General features: G+C 38.3%; 2 protein-coding genes across 3 annotated transcripts in view; one reads left to right on the forward strand and one right to left on the reverse strand.

Annotated features, from left to right (window-relative positions):
* The window catches only part of ogfod3 (2-oxoglutarate and iron dependent oxygenase domain containing 3), a 58,188-nt gene extending 56,910 nt beyond the window's left edge, over positions 1–1,278 (reverse strand). Inside the window, exon 1 of the mRNA XM_003217180.3 lies at positions 912–1,278. Within this exon, the coding sequence (XP_003217228.3) occupies positions 912–1,000 (89 nt within the window). The 5' untranslated portion in view covers positions 1,001–1,278. The remainder of the gene's footprint in view (positions 1–911) is intronic.
* hexd (hexosaminidase D) lies at positions 682–19,027 on the forward strand. Of its 2 annotated transcripts, none has more exons than XM_062970666.1 (13): positions 682–862; positions 2,521–2,662; positions 4,980–5,089; positions 6,577–6,664; positions 7,551–7,715; positions 10,364–10,547; positions 11,739–11,810; positions 12,502–12,697; positions 13,148–13,230; positions 16,513–16,591; positions 17,574–17,675; positions 18,081–18,170; positions 18,482–19,027. In XM_062970666.1, the coding sequence occupies exons 2-13, from the start codon at positions 2,582–2,584 to the stop codon at positions 18,648–18,650; spliced, it is 1,419 nt and encodes a 472-aa protein (XP_062826736.1). In that variant the 5' UTR covers positions 682–862; positions 2,521–2,581; the 3' UTR covers positions 18,651–19,027. The 2 variants fall into 2 exon arrangements, with proteins under 2 accessions (XP_062826736.1, XP_062826735.1); XM_062970665.1 differs by lacking the exon at positions 682–862 and adding an exon at positions 1,051–1,186.
* Positions 19,028–19,463: the final 436 nt, after the last annotated feature.

The raw sequence follows: 19,463 nt of genomic DNA on the forward strand, positions 1-19,463 counted from the left end.
ATGGGTTGCTGTGAGTCTTTCAGGCTGTATGGCCATGTTTCAGAAGCTTCGTCTCCTGACGTTTCGCCCACATCTGTGGCAGGCATCCTCAGAGGTTGTGAGGTATGATGGAAACTAACTACAGGATGGAAAGCTTCTGGAATATGGCCATACATCCCAAAAGACTCACAGCAACCCAGTCATTCCAGTCATGAAATAATAATAACAACAATAAAAACAACAACTTAATGTTTGTACCCCACCTACATCTCCCCGCAGGGAATCCGGGCGGCTTACATAGGGCCAAACCCGAAGGACACCGTTTAAAATGTAATTACATAAAATGCAAATTCAACAATGTGAGACAGAATAAAACAACATTATAACAAAATATAAAAAAGCATCAACCAGCAACCAAGGCCTTCGACAACACAATGTTGATGATGTAGCTTTTCATAAAGTAGTTTTAGCCTTCTCTGCCAAACTCCTAGGATTCCATAACAATGGACCATGGCAGTTAAAGTGGTGTCAAACTGAATTAATTCTGCAATGTATGTGAACTGCAAGAGGTTTCATTCGGCACGTGCTAAGATACGCCCCGATTTGGCTGGGAATCCCAAGCATGGATCTGCAAGGAATTCTGGGAGGGGGCGCATGGACACAGTAGTTTGACTTCACTTGAGCTGCCAAGGCTGAAGGCGATGGGATCCTGGGAGTTGCAGTTTGCAACCTTTGGCAGAGAACAGGGACCTTGCAAAAGTACAAATCCCCCGGGATCCCATCTAGCCTCCAGCCAGGGCAGAGCAGGCGGGGTCAAGCTACATCCGTTCTCCAAAGCAGATGCGTCTTCCGCTGAGCCTGGTGAAGAGGAAGAGCAGCAAGAGTAGGTGCCCTTTCTTTTCCCGCCCGCTCAAAGGGCTCGCGCACGGTACCTGCTCAGCCGGCGCCGCCCCTCCGCCCTCGCGCCCCCGCCGCCGCCGCCCTCCGGAGCTTTGGCCCCCGCGCGCCGCTGCGGAGCCATGGCGCGAGCGATGCCTTCGGGCGGCCACTGCGCGCGCCTGCGAAGGGGGGTCTTGGGCGGCCAATCTATTGGCGGCGGCCGTGGCGGCGGCCAATCAAGTTGCGTCGAGCTGACTCCGGAGAAGACAGGCGCGCTGAGTCGAGCCCAGAGAGGGAATGGAGGAGGCGAGCTGAGTGAGGAGTCCAGGTGAGAGAGGGACGCGGCCGAGGAGGAGGAGGGAGCGGAGAGCCTGCCCTGGAAGGGAACGCGGTGCCAAACTGCATTCGTGCTACAGTGTAGAGCAGGTCTGGGCAAACTTGGGCCCTCCCTTCAGGTGTTTTGGAGGGAGCGCCCACATTTTCTCATGCCTAGTGTAGAGTGACGATTCGCCCACATCTATGGCAGGCATCCCCAGAGGTTGTGAGATCTGTTGGAAAGTAGGCAAGAGGGGTTTATATATCTCTGGAAGGTCCAGGGTGGGAGAAAGAACTCTTGTCTGTTGGAGGCCGGTGTGAATGTTGCAGTTGGCCACCTTGATTAGCATTGAATAGCAATTTATCATTGAAGGTGGACACACCACTGGAGAAATTATATTGTTTAGCTGGCATTGCTAAACCAAAGAACCCTGGTGCCTCCCCAAACTACAGCTCCCAGGTTGCGATAGAATTGAGCCATGACATTTAAAGGGATGTCAAGCTGCATTAATCTTACAGTGTAGACGCACCCCAGTTTAAGGTCCCCACCCAGCCACATTTCAAACTATTTACCATACACAGAATTGAATTGAACGATTTCCAACAACATATGACAATGTAGATGAGGCCCAAATCCTATGCACTTGAAAAAGGCCTTCTCTCTTTTCTCCACTTCCTCATGAAAAACAAAATGTATGGCTTTACCAAAAAAAAAAAAAAACAACAACCCACAGTTCATTCTTCTCAAAGTACTGCCTTGTTTGGATTTCAAATTGTTTAGATTTTGGGGTATTTGCATATACATGATGAGGCTTCTTGGAGATGGACCCATGTCTCAACATGAAATTCCTTTGTTTTATAAGCATAGGCTGAAGGCACATGCAATATTTTTCTATAATTTTGTTCATGAAATCATATGAACATTGAACCATCCAAAAATAAAGGTGTCACTACCTCAGTCACCCATGTGGACCATGTTGGAGCATTTTGGATTTTAAATTTCCATAAACCTGTACTTACATATTTGCTTACAATAAGAACTTTCAGTGGGTTTTGCATTTTGATTCTGCTGCACTATTGGTTTGTATGTTTTGGCAAATACTATTTATTTATTTGTTGGTTGCACTTTGTGGCATTGAATATTTGCCGCTGTATGCTGTTAACCACCCTGAGTCCCCATTGGGGAGATAGGGCAGGATACAAATAAAGATGATGATTATGATGACAATTATTATTATTCAAGCACAAGCTTAATGTTTATGGCAACTTTCTGCATTTTTTAAAAAAACTACTGTTTACTTACGCATGAAAGCCTATTTTATTCAGAATCTTTACTGTTCTTTCCAGATAACAGCACGTGGGTTTGCTGCTCCCAGATGCACTACAGGGAATAGAAGAAAACAGAGGGATGGCTTCTTCTCCCTTTGAACTGCACCTGGTGCACTTGGACCTCAAGGGAGCGCCACCAAAGGTCTCATATCTGGCGGAGGTAACTCAATGTTTGTCTGTGTAATCAGAAAGTTAATGTTGACTTGGTTGTTTCACAGCATGCGATGAGTTCTGTCATTTTTATTGATTTATATCAAGTGTATTTTGATTTATGGATGGGCTTGCACCTTAGACTCAATCTACACTGCCATATAATGCAACTTGGAACTGCATTACAGTTAGTCCCAAAGTTAAAAACATCCAACTTGCAAATGACTCCTAGTTAAAAACGGGGTGAACAGAAACAGGAAGTGAGAGAAGTCTACCCATGGAAAGGGAAAGTCACTCCCGAAACAGTTATAAACAGAAATTAATTCCTGAAAAAGTTATAATGGGGGAAAGGTGTCTCCACTGAAGCTTTATTACAAAGCCTTATTTCCACAACTAGCCAAAATGTTTAAGATCCAATGATCACAGGGACAGAAAGTGAGGCAAAATCTTCTGAACAGGAGCACAGGAAGCAAAACTAACACCACAGTGGTGTTCACCCTTGCTTATGCTATCCAAAATGAATTTTTATTTATTTCTACAGAACATACCTTGTTTTTAACTTGGGCACTGCCTGTATAAAGTCAGTGTAGACTCCTATGATGCAGTTTAATGCAGTTAAACTGCATTAAATGAGTCTACGTTGAGCCTACTGACTATGGCTTTATATAATGCAGTTCCAAACATTTATTTCACAGAAAACTAACCTTCAGATTAGTCTCCTAGTCACAGAAGAAAGAAAATTCTCTCAGCTGATACATTTTTATTTAATGAAATGCATTATTTCTTTCTTTCCATTCTTATTTCAATAGGATTTTTAACCATATATTTGACAATTAATTTTATGGTGGAAAGAAAAGCATGTCTAAACTAAAATCACTCTTTTCTGAACTATCTGCATCTACGTTTGACATTTGATTTCTCCCCAGTTCTTGCTATCATTTTCATTCCTTCCTGCAAAAGTTCCTATACATATCTGGCTGGACCTTGCCCTGACACTGTACATTATTATGTTCATGTGTGAGACTGAAAAGCATGCTACAAAACCATACAAGCCACTCCCTTTTACTTTGCTATGTGTCACATTGCTATTTGATTTAGAACCTTATCTGCTGTATGAATTGTTTGGAAGTCAGGCCAATTAACACACCATTACATTGTGCTATATGCTGTCTGCTAATTTCTGAAATTCCAGAGCAGTCACAGTGGTCAAGATAGTAACTGTTTATATAAATCAAGGATCTTTTGGAACTGGACAACACAATGAGACCATGTGTTTCTAGATCAGTGTTGCACATTCTTGTGCCAACCTTATGAGCTGCTTGTGCATTTGTAGAGAATTGATTCCTGTTGCCCATAACTTCTCTGTAAAAGTGAATTTTTCTGCCTATAAGTTGTATACCCAAAAGAGCTATTCTGGGTTCTTCAGCAGCTCTGATGTTATTCCAAAACTCAGTGCATTGTGCATATAAGGACATTTTCTCATTCTTTTGCTGTAAGAGGAATTTATGTTTCCACAGAGCAGAACTGCAGAGGAAATTCTCAAAGCTAGTGGCAATTTTTCTATCACTTTTGTTTCTATTCTTATTTTAGTGTGTATTACACTGGAATTTACTTTACACATTCATCATTAGTTATAAATGTCAGGAGAAATGAAGGTTTTCTTAGATATTCTGTCTGGTTTTCTAGCTCTTATTTATTATATTTGTACCTCTCTTTCCATAAAAGTGTCTGATAGCCTTAGGTTTTATGTAGCATACTTTATTTCTTTCTGCTGTGAGAGTAGGCATTACTTGCAAAATAGAAAAAAATAAAGAAAAAATGTGATACCATGCACAACTGAAAGTCAAACAAGCAGTATAAATCATTCTCAGCACTGTATGTAACTGCAGATTTCTCTCTGCCTCTATCTAACTTTCTGGAATAATATATGAGGAGTAAGATATTCCAGATGCTGTAGACTACATTTCAGAGGAAAAAACTGGGAAAGCCACCTCTGAGTATCCTTTGCCTAAGAAAACCCTGTAAAATCCATCAGGGTGGCATAAGTCAATAAACAGCTTGAAGGCACATACACACATACTCATGAAGATTAAAACCAAGGGGCATAGAAAATTCCTAGATATTTCACAAAGAAGACTAATTCAGTGGACATTCTAGTTTGCAAGCAAAGCAAAATGGTATTACCTGGTGCAAGCTTATATTCTTACATCTAGGGTCAGAAAGGATGTATTTGAATAGGCCAATTGCAAGGTGTATTAATGTCCACAAAAGCAGATACTGCTATTCTACACTGGCCGGAGATGTCAGATATTTTCTGAAACCCACAGGTCTTCCCATTGTTTCATGCCCTGGGTGCAAATGGCATTCTCTTGGAATATGAAGATATGTTTCCTTATGATGGCGAACTGAAGCCACTCTGTGCAAATGATGCATACAGGTAAATTATCTAATAAGCTCTTCTGGTTTCATAGCTGCCTAAAAGGTGGCGTGTATTTAGTACTATGGAGTAAGCTCTTTACATGGGAATATATGGCCTAGATCCCAGTGCTGATTCTCCTTTTTATCTTTTGTGTATCCTGATCATCACTACCCCATGCTTTAGCCCTGCACTTGGCATATATGCCTGCCATACCCAGCTTTGTTCTCTTTCTGAGTACAAGACAGTAACAGATCAATTACACTGGGTTGATTCATTCATAGTAGATGGTGTGTGATTTTATGTTTGTGTCCAAAGCCATGGAAGCAGTTGTGAACAAAGAGGCCAGAGAAGGGAATGAAGAACAAAAAGAGAAATGAGCAAAGTAGGAACTGAAGTGGAAGAAGGAAGGTACATGGGAGGACAGCAATGTTGAAACTGGCAAAATAGATCTGAAGATGGGTTCAGTCAGGAAACATGTGCTTAAATCCTCTTTCAATTCTAATTAGAGTAGTATGGTAGCTGCAGTGCCAGTTTGGACTCACAGCAGAGTTCCTATTCCTGCTTAGCCATAAAAATACTGGATACCTTGGGTAAGCCACGCTTTTTCATCCTCAGAAGAAGGCCATGGCAAACCTCTTTGACTAAAATCCCATGATAAGGTCAGAATCAACATGAAGGCACATGACAATACAACAAACTTGATCCATTAAGTTCATTTGATATATCAACATTTTGACTCACAATTTAAGAATTGTTGAAACCTACCAACAAAATACTAGCACTCACAGACAAAATTCAAACTCTTTTCCAAGAGGATGACAGTCATACTACTGGTAGTCTGTGCACTTTGATATATGTTTGCACTTTGATATATATTTACAATTACATACATAACTGAATAACTTTTTAGTTATTGCTTAGTTGAGTAGATAAGATAACAAGCAAATAAGAGGCATGGCTCAGAAGAAATCCAAAGATTATGGAGATAAACATGAGCCCACTAAGAAGCCAGAATATCTGAGCTTGTTCTTCATTGGGCCAAACGCTCCCTAAAGCCAGGATTGCTTTCTAAGCCTCCAGCAGCAAACTTCCACATTAAATTTTTATTTTTATTTTAGCAATTTTGTTAATAATAATTAACAAAATATCAAGAGGGGAAAACTGCACGCTTCTGTTACTTTGCCCCAGACACAGAGGCCATCTCTTGAAGGCACCGTTGTAGGATATTTTCCAATGCCAGTGGGACTTGATTCCAATGTCTATGTCTATATGCTTATGATAGTACCAGAGCATTAACATATGCATTTTTTTGGCAATTTGGTCTGATAACTGTATGGATTTAGCCCTGACTGTGATAATCAACATGGACCCAGAAGATACTGTCTGATAAGAGACTAGTCAGTTGATACTGGTGTGTCATTTCTACAGAGAGGGTATATTTAAAATTCTGATCCCAAGTTCTTGTAATTAAACATACTAATAATAATTGGATTCTCCTTTTCCAGTACATCAGAGATTAAAGAAATTCTAAAGCTGGCAAACTTCCATGAGTTAGAGGTTATCCCTCTCATACAGACATTTGGACACATGGAGGTATGTGATGCTTCCTTACTTGAGATGTACTTTTCCTGCACTGTAGTGTTTACGAACATAACTGATATTTTTTCTGTTTATAAAAATGTGGTTTTCCATACACTTCATTACACAGAAACAGTAAATTTTGATCCTCACAATAATTCAAATTTCTACCCACAGAAATGGCAAAAACAATGTTTGAGGAGATGGTAAAAGTTTATAAAAACATAAAAAATAACTCCAGCCATCATAAGTTTGCATGGGTATCAGGGCCACCTACTGGAAAGTTGCTTTGGTATTTTTGCTGACAAGACAAGGGTACATTTGGTTTGCCCCCACATCATCCAATGTATGCATAGTTTTGTGAACTTTTAAAAACACCTTCTTTAAATGATGTGTTTGCTTACCTTTTTGTCTTCAATGTTACAATTTTCCATTGCAATATTCAGAATTTTCCTGCATGTCTATTTGCCATGTTTGTTCGGGGATTACCTAAGTTTTGCCCAAAATTAATTTTTACAAGATCTACCACATTGATTTGCTAATTCTAAAATCTGTAATCCTTAAATAATTTAGAATTAAGATTTACTCTCATGGTTTGGGAGTTTTGAAATCTGTAATCCAAAAGTAACTTTTCCTAGCTTTGCCATATGTTTGGAGATTCTAGAATCTGTAATCCAAAAATAGCCTGTACATTTGCTTTTTTTCATGTTTTTACTTTTGGAGCTGAATCCTACTGAAGCTATTATAAATCTAACAAAAATATGCTGGAAAAAATGGAAAAATGTCAACTACTGAAAAGGTCAACAGGTTTTACATTTGATGGCTGGATTCTGTCTTCACAGCCTTGCAGATTCCTTTGGTTACCTTGTATACATGGATTTACTTCTTGCTTTTTCTACAGTTTGTTCTGAAACACAAAGAATTTTGTCATCTGCGGGAAGTAGCAATGTTCCCCAACACTGTGAATCCACACAAAGAAGAATCCCTGAGACTGGTTTGCACCATGGTAGATCAGGTGGTAGCCCTGCATGGTGATCTTCGATGGCTTCATATTGGCTGTGATGAGGTACGATGTGGGACCTGGGGATGACATTGCTACCACAAGAACTGTGTGGCAGCACCGTTTTAAGAACTGTTATGTCCAGCAAATGCTACACTGTGGCTATCTTCTTAAGGCAGTGGTGGGCAAAGTATGACTCAGGGCCACAAGACAGTCAAAAATATGTATGCTCCCAGATGCTCTTTAGGGAGTCTGAAATACCATTTTTCAAGGACCTCAAGGGTCAAAAACAAATTTTGGAAAAAATGCAAAAGAATTTGCTTCCAAGTGTACTCTAGATGTGCAGTTCCAGCATATTTTGTGTTCCTGCCCCAAACAGTTTAAGCCTGGCAGTGAACCTTTAAAAAAAAACCAAAACAAAGTCGACAAAACAAAACAAAGTCACTTCTAAACTGGCCCTGGAATCCCCCCAAAACTTGGTGAAATTGCCTCCTAGATTACAAAACTCTTAGGGGGTGGAACCAGGTGCAGAGAGATGTGTAAGCCTTTTTCTTGGGTGGCTAATGTAGACCTTAGCCTTTCATGTTTACAGTTTTAATGTCTTCCTTGACCCTAATCTTACTGAGAGCTTGAATTCTGCAATTGCAAAATAAGCAGAATTGTGGTAGAATCTGAAAATTTGAATTTTAATCTGTAATTTAAAAGGTTACCACTTGGTATGAATTTTTACTATGCATAGGGGCCTTGTTTGTATTAAAATGTTCCCTTTTGTTATGCGACTGTTTTTGTTCTAGTGTGATTAAACTAGTATTTCTTCCCTGTATGCAATGCAGGGAAGAAAAACGTGTGAACTTCTGCAATTCTCTCAGCCTCAGGTTTTCGTGAATCATTTAACAAAAGTAACTTGCTATTATTTTTGTTATAAGTGAATCCTTGAATATATGATCAGATGTTTGTCAATCTGTCCTTCCTATCTTTATGAAACTATGTCATTAGGGCTTTTGTCACATTATACTTAACACATGTGCAAACTGCCTATACATGTTCCTCCCAAATTTATTCTTCATTATATGGTTCATATAGTAGCATTTGTTTATAAAAATGCTGTGCAGGTCCAGACCTTCCATGTCATCTGTCTTCCACCCCACCCCACCTCCAAATCCAGTGACAAAACGTTGTATATTTATAATAGTGACAGTTGCAGACCTTTGAGTTTCAGTTGGAAAGATAGAAAGATAAAAAAGGAATGCACTGAACCAAAAAAACAACTCACTCTAAGTTGCATATTGTTTCTCTTTCTAACTCTTTCTAACTCTCTTTATATATATACCAGGAAATTGTTTCAGGAAGTAAAATAAACTCAGAATGCCCTAACTTCTAGCAATAAAAGGGAATTACTTCAGCAGATATTTGGTCAGCATCATGGAAGCCATTTCATTTTGCTGACAGCAACAGAGCAAGCTAATCAGTCCCTTGGGGGGAAAATCCATCATACAGCTGGATGAACGTAAGTTTTTACACATGTACACAACAAACACTGGACACAGGTATAGGCAGCTTGCACATATTGTTCAATGTTTTGTTACAATTTTGCTTTTCTAACTATTCCAAAAGCATGGATAGTGTCAGCAGGATTCAAATTCAGGAGTTGGCCCTGTATTTTTTGTTTTATAAGGGCCTATGCACACAAATATTGGACATATATTAGAAATTGACTCTTTGCCATTTTTGCTCTTGGAAGCTGCACTGAGTCCCTTCGGGGAGAGAGGGCAGGTTAAAAATAAATTATTGTTATTATTTTATTGACACAAAGACATAGTATGACACAGCAAACCAGATATATATGCTGGATTTCGTATTACAAAATCACAAGTCTTAAGTGTTTAGGACTATGTGATGTATTTTCGGATGATGCTTGAAGATCCCAGTAAGGTGGCTTTTGCAGTTGACAGATCGTAATTTTGTTGATGTTTTATTGTTTCCAAATGCCACCCGAGATCTTTTGGCACCGCACCCAGTGTGCCGATTACCACCAGGACCACCTGTACTGGTTTATGCCAGTGCCTTTGCATTATTATTATTATTATTATTATTATTATTATTATTATTATTATTATTATTATTATTATTATTTAGACAAGAGAAGCGTTACCTGCAGCTCCTGCATATACCTGCCTACATGCAGTCAGCCATGGACATGTGCTGCCACCAAACATAAAATTAATTCTGTGGTGTTCCTGGGCAGATGCTAGGAAAGTAATGTTTGCGTACCAACAACTGGATCCTGTGCCTAAGGGCCAGAGAAAAAGTGGGGTATAACTAAACATCATCATCATCATCATAAAGTTGAGCATAGAGTCACCAAGGAGGCACTAGAGATTCCTATAAAGATGTTCTATCAATGATCCTTTTTTCCCATTTTGGTGGGGATTTTTTCCCAAAAGCCCTGCGAAAGTAGAGGGCCTATGTAAATATATTTAGATATGTTCTAGAGAGCATGGAATACTTGTTACTAAAGAATGCTTGCTTTCACTTGCATCTGTCTTGTGTATTGTAATGTGTGCCCCAGCCCGTGGTGTACACAAATCAAGAAGGGAACATGAAGATCCTTCTTTGTTTCCTTTCAGTTCCACAGTGAGTAACACATGATAAAACAGCAGCATGGGGTTGTCAAACTGAAACTAACTTAAACTTGTGGTGATTGTCATATCTAGGTGTACTACCTTGGTGAAGGGGAAGAATCCAAGGAGTGGTTGAAGCAAGGAGAAAATACTATTGAGAAGCTCTGCCTGGCCCACATGAAAGCAGTGGCCAGCCATGTAATCTCTGCCCATCCCACAGTAAAGCCAATTGTGTGGGATGACATGTTGAGGGGAATGAATGAGGAAACACTGAGAGGTAGGTTCCCATAGGAATGGGATTCTAGCAGCTTTATAGCACTGGAATTCATTGCTGTCAAAACAGAAGCATTGTAAATAGAGGTAGCTTCCAAAATTTGTAAATGTATTTATTTACCACATTTATATCCCGCCTTTCTCAACCCCAAGGGGGACTCAAGATAGATGTGTTGATTTATTTATTTTATTCATTCCTGCCCCGCCTTTCTCCCAATAATGAAACTCAAGGTAATTAACATTTTACATCTTTTATTAGAGGGGACAAATGGTTCAAATGCATGTTTTTAATTTATTGATTTACACTAGGCATGGGCAAACTTCAACCCTCCAAGTGTTTTGGACTTCAGCTCCCGCAATTCCCAACGGCCTAAGTTTGCCCAAGGTGGAAAAGCATGGGTATAAATTATTCAAGGTGCTTACAATAGTTCTAAATAAAAATGGAGCTAAAATGTTAATTTGCAAAAGTTAAAAAGACTTAAATAACATTATTGAAACATGATTAGAAAAGTCAGAAAACGTTAAAATATATAAAATATAACTTCAATAAAAATTAAAATGTCACACTCTACTTTATACACATAACTCTATGATTAAAATCAAAGGCCTGTGTGAATAAAAACCTGTTCACCTGTCAGCGGAAAGAGAGCCTCCTGCAGAAGAGTTCCACTGTCTCAGAACAGGCATGGATGCTACCCAGCTACACAAAATACTAGACAAAAACTCTGTAACTAGCAGTTCTCATAAAAAAACATGTTATTTTAGTGGCCTGAGTGATATGTCCAACTACTACTTTATTATGATTTGAGGAGATTCAGAACATCACTGAACAGTAATAAGAAATCAAAAACAACAGGTGAAAATATTATTTTGAAAACTACCAAGGCATCTCATGATACTGTTTGAACCATGTATGCATTTAATTGCAACATGTGCATCTATGTTCATGAAATGTGAATAAATAACATTTAAATTTTGTGCTGAATCACAGAGGAAGTAAAGCAGATTCAGTACTGTATGTTCCAACCACTTCCAACCTTGAACTATTCCATATTTTCTCCAGCACATCAGAAGGTATATCGTTTTTGACATTTTTTCCCTGAACATTTGTATATTATATGAAGAAATCCAGTTGATGCCTATTTGAGAATAGGTAACAACAAATATTTATAATTACATTTCTGCTTCCTTCCAGATTCTGGCATAGCACAACTTATAGAATTGATGATCTGGGACTACTCCCCTGATCTTGAAGTGGACATTAAAGGTTTGTAGAGAAAAAAACCATTGTATAAATCATGATTATCAAACTGGCACCACATAGGGGTGTGGGGACAAAATGGAACAAACCTAGCTAATCCTTCCTGAGGATCTTTGAAGAAGAACAGAATACACATGTGATAAATACATCATTTGTATTGGCCTTCTTCACAGGCTATTTTCAGTGTTACATGTTTGGTGATTAGAACAGTGCGAGACAATTTGTGGTCCTCCAGATTAGTGGTTCTCAAATGTTTTCAGCCGCTGAGCTCTTTTTGAAGCTAAAGTTTCTTGTGGAGCCCCAAGAAATGTTTATATATAATATATAATTTATATATATTAGGCATGGGCAAACTTTTTGACACACTGTGTTTGACAGAAAGGCCAGATGAATAGAGAGTATTTGTGTAAACTATTTTTTTTAAATGAACAAATTCCTATGCACATTGCATATATCTCGTTTGTAGTGCAAAAAGAAGAAGAAAGCAAAGGGAAAGAAAGAACAATACAATATTTAAAATGAAGAACAGTTTTAACCAACATAAACTTAACATTTCAGTGAGAAATAGTCTCTTTCTATTAGTCAACAAAGTGATTAGTAAAAGAATTATCTTCTCCACTTCTGAACATTTTCTGGAGATGTTGTATTTTGACAATATTCTCACATTATTCCCTTCTCATCTCTCTTGCATTTCCAGTAAATCTTATAGAAAAATACCTGAAGAGTGACTTTTCAAAGCTCTGGTTTGCAAGCGCTTTTAAAGGGGCCACTGGTGTGAACCAATGCTTAACAGTCATTGGACCCCACCTTAAAAACCACCAGCAGTGGCTGAAAGTGGCTGCGAGCATCCCTGCAGGCACCATCCAAGGGATCACATTGACTGGCTGGCAAAGGTAACAAAATCTTCCATTGGAGCTTGAGAAAGTTTTGGCATTATGAATGCGCTGAACATTGCTGTGCTTCTCCTCTTAGGAAAGATCTAAAGGCCAAGAATTTTCAGGTTCACTTAAAACAGTTTGCATGTTTCTGGCCCGTCACCGTATCTATTTCCAAGTACTGATACTCCCTACAAAGAATGGCCAGGCTGGTTTCCTTTCTGTTAGCAGGCAAGGACATTTTTATTTGGACAGACCTTTGGCACTGAAGCCAATATGCTTTGGAAAGGGTTCTTGTGTGAGATCTTATTGATAATATGTTTTTAAACAATTTATGTTTCTAAGTGCATATATACACATTGAATTTCATTATTGTTAACCCCTTTGAACACATTTTAAAAGTAGGATGTATATTTAATGCCTGTGTTAATCTGTTATTTAACAGCTTTGTATCTTTTTTTTCTTCAGGTATGACCACTTGTCTGTTCTGTGTGAGCTTCTGCCTGCAGGAATCCCATCCCTAGCTGTATGTCTCCAGACACTGAAGAATGGTATAACTCTCTCCTCAATCAAATCTAAGCTGGATGTGGGAGTATTAGTAATATAATTTGCACATTCTTTCAAATTATCAATTCTGCTTGAATTTCTTCATCTTTTATCAGGCCATGCATTTTTCTCTGCAGCTGAATCTTATAGGTAGCTACATTCTCTTGATTCAATCATTTATGAAACTATAAAGATAACATGGGAAATTGAAGTTATGACCCTTGAGTAGTTAGTGTCTGCAATGAAATGTGACCCTTACCACTCTCACTTCTGAGTCCAATACTGGTTACTAGATGATCATGGTTCTTAAGTCCGGTTAAGCATGGTTTGTATTAATGCTCATGTGTCAGCACTGTATATCATTCTTCATTACTTGCTGTGGGTACTATGATTGCATCTGACACAGAGCTTCAAAATATTAAGTTATGAAGAGTAATAATATATTTCAAAAGCAATGTAGCAAGTGGAAACAAAGTTACTCCATTAGCAAAATAAGTAACACTTTCTAATGACTCTTTAAAGTTGCCTTTAAAGATTGCTTTAGAGGTATATTACAACATTTTTTCTCAATTCTAAAGAATTTATAATGCAAAATCACGTTAGATTTTTCAATATTTTAAGATATAACAACAAATTAGTTTTAAATGATGGATAAGAATACATTATTTTTAAAAAATGCTTTCCAAGTTCTGATTTGCTGGACTACAAGTTCTCTCATCCTTACCATATACAGTGGGGAGGAAAGGAGTTAGTCAGATACCAATTGTACAAGTTCTCCCACTTAAAAAGATGAGAGAGGCCTGTAATTGACATCATAGGTAGACCTCAACTATGAAAGACAACATGAGAAAATGCCTCCAGAAAATCACATTGATTTTTCACGAATTTATTTGCAAATTATGGTGGAAAATAAGTATTTGATCCATAACAATAGTTCATCTCAATACTTCGTTATATATCCTAAATACTTTTCCCCCACTGTAAGACAGAAGTTTTGTTATAAAATTTGTTCAGTTATTTGAGCTCAGTCCCTGATAGCTAAATTTCTATATATCTGGCTTGGTGAAGCCATAAATTGGAAAAATGTAAACTTTATAAGTAACTAGCTGTGCCCGGCCACACGTTGCTGTGGCAAAGTATGGTGGTATGGGAAATAAAGTATTGAGGAATTGGTGGTAGTTAAGGTCAAGGGTAAAGGTTTTCCCCAGACATTAAGTCCAGTCGTGTCTTACTCTGGAGGTTGGTGCTCATCTCCATTTCTAAGCCGAAGAGCCGGCGTTGTCCGTAGACTCCTCCAAGGTCATGTGGGATGACTACATGGAGCGGCGTTACCTTCCTGCCGGAGCAGTACCTATTGATGCACTCACATTTGCATGTTTTCGAACTTCTGGGTTGGCAGAAGCTGGAGCTAACAGTGGGGGCTCTCTCCACTCCCCCAATTCAAACCTGTGGCCTTTCAGTCCAGAAGTTCAGCAGCTCAGCGCTTTAACACGCTGCGCCATCAGGGGATATTATTTCCTAAAGGTTGTGAATATACAATATTTCTGATTGGTTTTTTTTTGTTTGTTGGAGGCAAGTATGAATGCTGCAATTAGGAAAAATGATTAGGATGTAATGGCCTTGCAGCTTTAAAGCCTGGCTGTTTCCTCCCTGAGTGATTTTTTTGTTGGGAGGTGTTAGCTGGCCCTGATTGTTTCCTGTCTGGAATTCCCTTGTTTTCAGAGTGGTGTTGTTTGCGATATTTTATGTGCTTCTACTGTCTGTGGCCCTGAGAAAACAGAGGATTTTCCAGACTTTGATGATGGGAATACTTTGTTGGGAGGTGTTAGCTGGCCCTGATTGTTTCCTGTCTGGAATACCCTTGTTTATTTACTGTCCTGGTTTTAGAGATTATATTGTTCTGCATTATTCTATCCCAGTAATTATTTCATATTAAAGAAGAATCTCACTTATCCAACATTCGCTTATACAATGTTCTGGATTATCCAACGCAGTCTGCCTTTTCATAATCAATGTTTTTGTAGTCAGTGTTTTAAATTCATTGTGATATTTTAGTGGCAAATTTGTAAATACAGTACAGTAGAGTCTCACTTATCCAACATAAACTGGCCGGCAGAACGTTGGATAAGCGAATATGTTGGATAATGAGGAATTAAGGATAACCCTATTAAACATCAAATTAAGTTATGATTTTACAAATTAAGCACCAAAACATCATGTTAGACAACAAATTTGTCAGGAAAAGTAGTTCAGTACACAGTAATGCTATATAGTAATTACTGTATTTATGAATTTAGCACCAAAATATCACGATATATTGAAAGCATTGACTACAAAAATGCGTTGGATAATCCAGAACGTTGGATAAGCGAGTGTTGGATAAGTGAGACTCTACTGTAAATACTACATAGCATTACTGCGCATGGAACTACTTTTTCTGTCAAATTTGTTGTATAATATGATGTTTTGGTGCTTAATTTGTATAACGATTACCTAATTTGATGTTTAATTGGCTTTTCCTGAATCCCTTCTTATTATCCAACATATTCACTTATCCTGCCGGCCTGTTTACGTTGGATAAGTGAGACTCTACTGTATATTTCTAATCTTATATTATCTGCTCAGAACTGGATTATCTGAGGCCCCTTCTTCACAGCTGTATAAAATGCACACTGAAGTGGATTATATGGTAGTGCGGAGTCAAGATAATCCAGTGCAAAGCAGATAATATAAGATTATAAATGGGTTATATAGCTGTGTAGAAGGGCCTTGAGTCTACACTGCCATATAATCCAGTGCAAATTAGATAATCTGTGGAAGAAGCCTAAGTGAGGCCTAAATCTGCCTAACTGAAACCTGGCTGTCCCTTGGCTGGTTGCTAGGCAACCAAGTGGGCAGAGATTAGCCCTCTAAACTGGCAGCAATTGGATAAAAAAAATTATTGCTCTCCCTCTAATTAGGACTTTATTTTTCTTTTCTTTTTGTTGTATCAACCTTGAGGCATGGATGATGGGTTGTGTTGTCAAATTTTGAGGTTTTGAGGCCTGTACTTTTGTTGTTTTGTGAATTGCCGTGATGCCATCACTCTTTTATATATATAGATTACAGGCATATCTCAGTTAATAAAACAGATGTGTTCCTGGGCATTATTTCTTTAACATAAAATTTGGCACCAGGGGCAAAATAGCATGGAAGGAATATGGATAGGTTCCTATATTACAGAAGAAAAGATCACGTCAACAAATATTGATTTTGTTTCATATATATGATTGCTTTTGTTTTCCAAGATAGCTATTCAGAAAAGGTAAAAGAAGATGTTGAAAAACTCCTGGGGATCTCCAGTTTGGAAATAGACACTTTCATGAGGTAAAAGCTCCACGCTCTGGTTTGCAATGGCTTTATTTTATTTTATAAATGAATGAATCTATGACTAAAAGAAGCATGCCTTAGGAGCAAGCTGAAGTATAGAAGGAGGAATTGGTTCTCTTTTGGCCAGTTGCAATGTCAAAAGATAAAGTCAAACAGTGATCAGTACTGCTTGAATTTGAAAGTTATTCATTTAAAATAACTACTGATTTTGATATATAATTTTGCCATAACAGATTAAAGCAGAGATTCTCAACTAGCATTTGCTTGGAAATCTTTGGTGTCATGAGTGGTCACTAGGTGTTTCTTAATAAGTTCCGAACTGCATCGACTATAGATACAATGATGTTTTTGCTGAGGATCTTTGATGACAGTGACTTTGGGAGATATCTCATTCATAAGGTTGTCATCACAATGAATCAAGAGCAAATGACAAACAAATGATAGAAATTACCAGTTAACACGATCATTAGCTATTACAGTAATTCTAGTGCCTCTCCAAAGTAGCTTTTCCAAGCTCTCATTCTATTCTAGTACTTTACATACAGACAGTTGGAGTTACAAACGTCCAACTTGCAAATGACTCATAATTAAGAAGGAGGCTAAGACAATGGGGTGAGAAAAATCTACCACATAGAAGGGAAATTCACTCCTGAAAGAGTTATCATGGGGAAAAGGTGTCTCCACTGAAGCTTTCTCACCAATCCTTTTTTTCCACAAAAAGCTAAATTTTTCAAAATCCATTTGGCTGGAGTTACACTTGAAAAATGTACTTGTTCCAACTTACATACAAATTCAACTTAAGAAAAATCCCACAGAACCTATCTTGTTCATAATTTGGAAACTACTTTGTTATTCAAAGATCCTTTCTGGCATTTTTGTTCAAACCTAGGAAGCAGGATCAGAAATTTTAATAATATAAGAAAGTGAATTCATAATGGAATTTATTCAGAATACTCACAAGGATTGTATTCTTGAACAGTGACATCTCAGGGACTTTCCCCGGAAGTGAAATTCTCTCACTTGTGACCCAAATTGCATTCTACCTCAAATCTTCAGTGGATGAACTTTTGGAAAACAACAGGTAAGACACTGAGAAAAGATGGTACTTCAATACTGTCGGTCTCTATGTTAATTATTGTCTTTTGAGTATGTATTAACAAACCTAAAATTAGCACCTATGTTTTGATTTCATCCAGCCACTGAAGCTGCAATCCTATTCACACTTACTTGGAGTCAACTCAGAAGGGCTTACTTCAGAGTAAAAAAAAGGATAGAATTGCACTTCAGGACATATATAATTTATTTTCCCACCATACATTATGGGCTGGGACTCATTTCAAACCATCCCAACATCGGATTACTATGTAGTTAAATGTTAGCATGGAATAACTACTCTATCCTGAGTAAATGTCTTGTAAATTTGAAAGCTATATAATGTTTCTAATATATGGTATTTAGGATTCATTTACATTCATGTGTGCTTTAGGTATGTCACAGGCTGGTTCAGCCCTTACCACAGAAAGAGAAAGAAGATCCATCCTATAATGATTCATCATTTTCAGCCAGATGCATTAAGGTAATTTGGGGTCCCTGATCTCTTGCAACATCAGTATTTTTTCCACCGAGTTTTCTTCAGTTTGTGGAAACCACTACTGTAGATACTCACAAATCTTTCTATGGACTCTCCAGCCTTAAAACACCAAAAGTTTTCAATGAACTTTCAAACCTGCTGGTAAAGGGCATCATTTTCCCAGAAGTGGCACATTAATTCAGTTGGGGTTGTAACCTACACATTTTTGCATAATTTGAGAAGATTGACCTAATAAAGCAAAAAAGTATAGTTCATATGGCAAATATATTCACTTGTAATCACTATTATTTGCTCAGGCTTCTGAACAAATGGACTGCTGTGACACAGGAGCTCTGTAAAGCCATGGAAAAGGTCTTCTATGCATCTGCAATTGAAGAATGGATGGAGGAGAATGTCCACCCCAGCCTGCAAAGACTTCAAGCCACAGTAGATGATCTGGATAAAGCAATACAAGCACTTTCATAGCTTTCTTATGGCTCTATGGCCCAAGGTGGTATAGCCCACATCAGGGAGCTCAAAAGACCTTGGTATAAATGAGGGTTCTTCTGATGTCAGGAGACAGATCTGCTATGCCAAGGATCAAAACTGAAAGCATTCAGCAGCTTGAAATGTAGGTGGCCTTTCAGGGAGATAAAATACAGGTCTTTCTCCCTCCTTGGAGGGAGAAAAGAAGGCACCAAGCCCATTGCATTACATGTGGCTGGGTAGGGTCCACTGGAGAAATGAAAGCAAATGTAAAGCTGTCCAGGCTGTTCTTAAGACTCTTGATTTAAAAATTGTGCAGCATCTTATGCCACAGACACTTTATGCTTTTAAATAAACCTAATATTTTGCACAAATCAGTTATTTGTATGGTATGAATATTTCCCCTTGGGAACAGTGGATAGATGTGTATCTCCCTTAAAACCAGAACCATCGTGGCCCCATGAGGATGGATGGTGGGTGATGCAGGAATAGAAAATGTGAAGTGCTACATCAAGTAGGGCACAGCATTTGCTACCACAAAATATAAAGATGGCTGCCAAACAGGAAGAGACTAGTCAAATTATAAAAGACAAGGCCACCCATGAATACTACTAGTCATAATGAATGAATTGGCTTTGTAGAGTAGAAACAACTGGGAGGGTGCCGTTATACTCATGTCTTCTTTTTGGCCTTCTGCAGACATCTGGAATCATGGGAGTTGTAATCAGTGCTATAGGATCATGAGATTTTTGTTTTATAAAGTCTTTACCTTCTCTGTCAAAGAATGCTGGTGCCTCACTAAATTACAAATCT

The sequence above is a fragment of the Anolis carolinensis genome, chromosome 2 (assembly GCF_035594765.1).
Source record: "Anolis carolinensis isolate JA03-04 chromosome 2, rAnoCar3.1.pri, whole genome shotgun sequence".
NCBI lineage: Eukaryota > Metazoa > Chordata > Lepidosauria > Squamata > Dactyloidae > Anolis > Anolis carolinensis.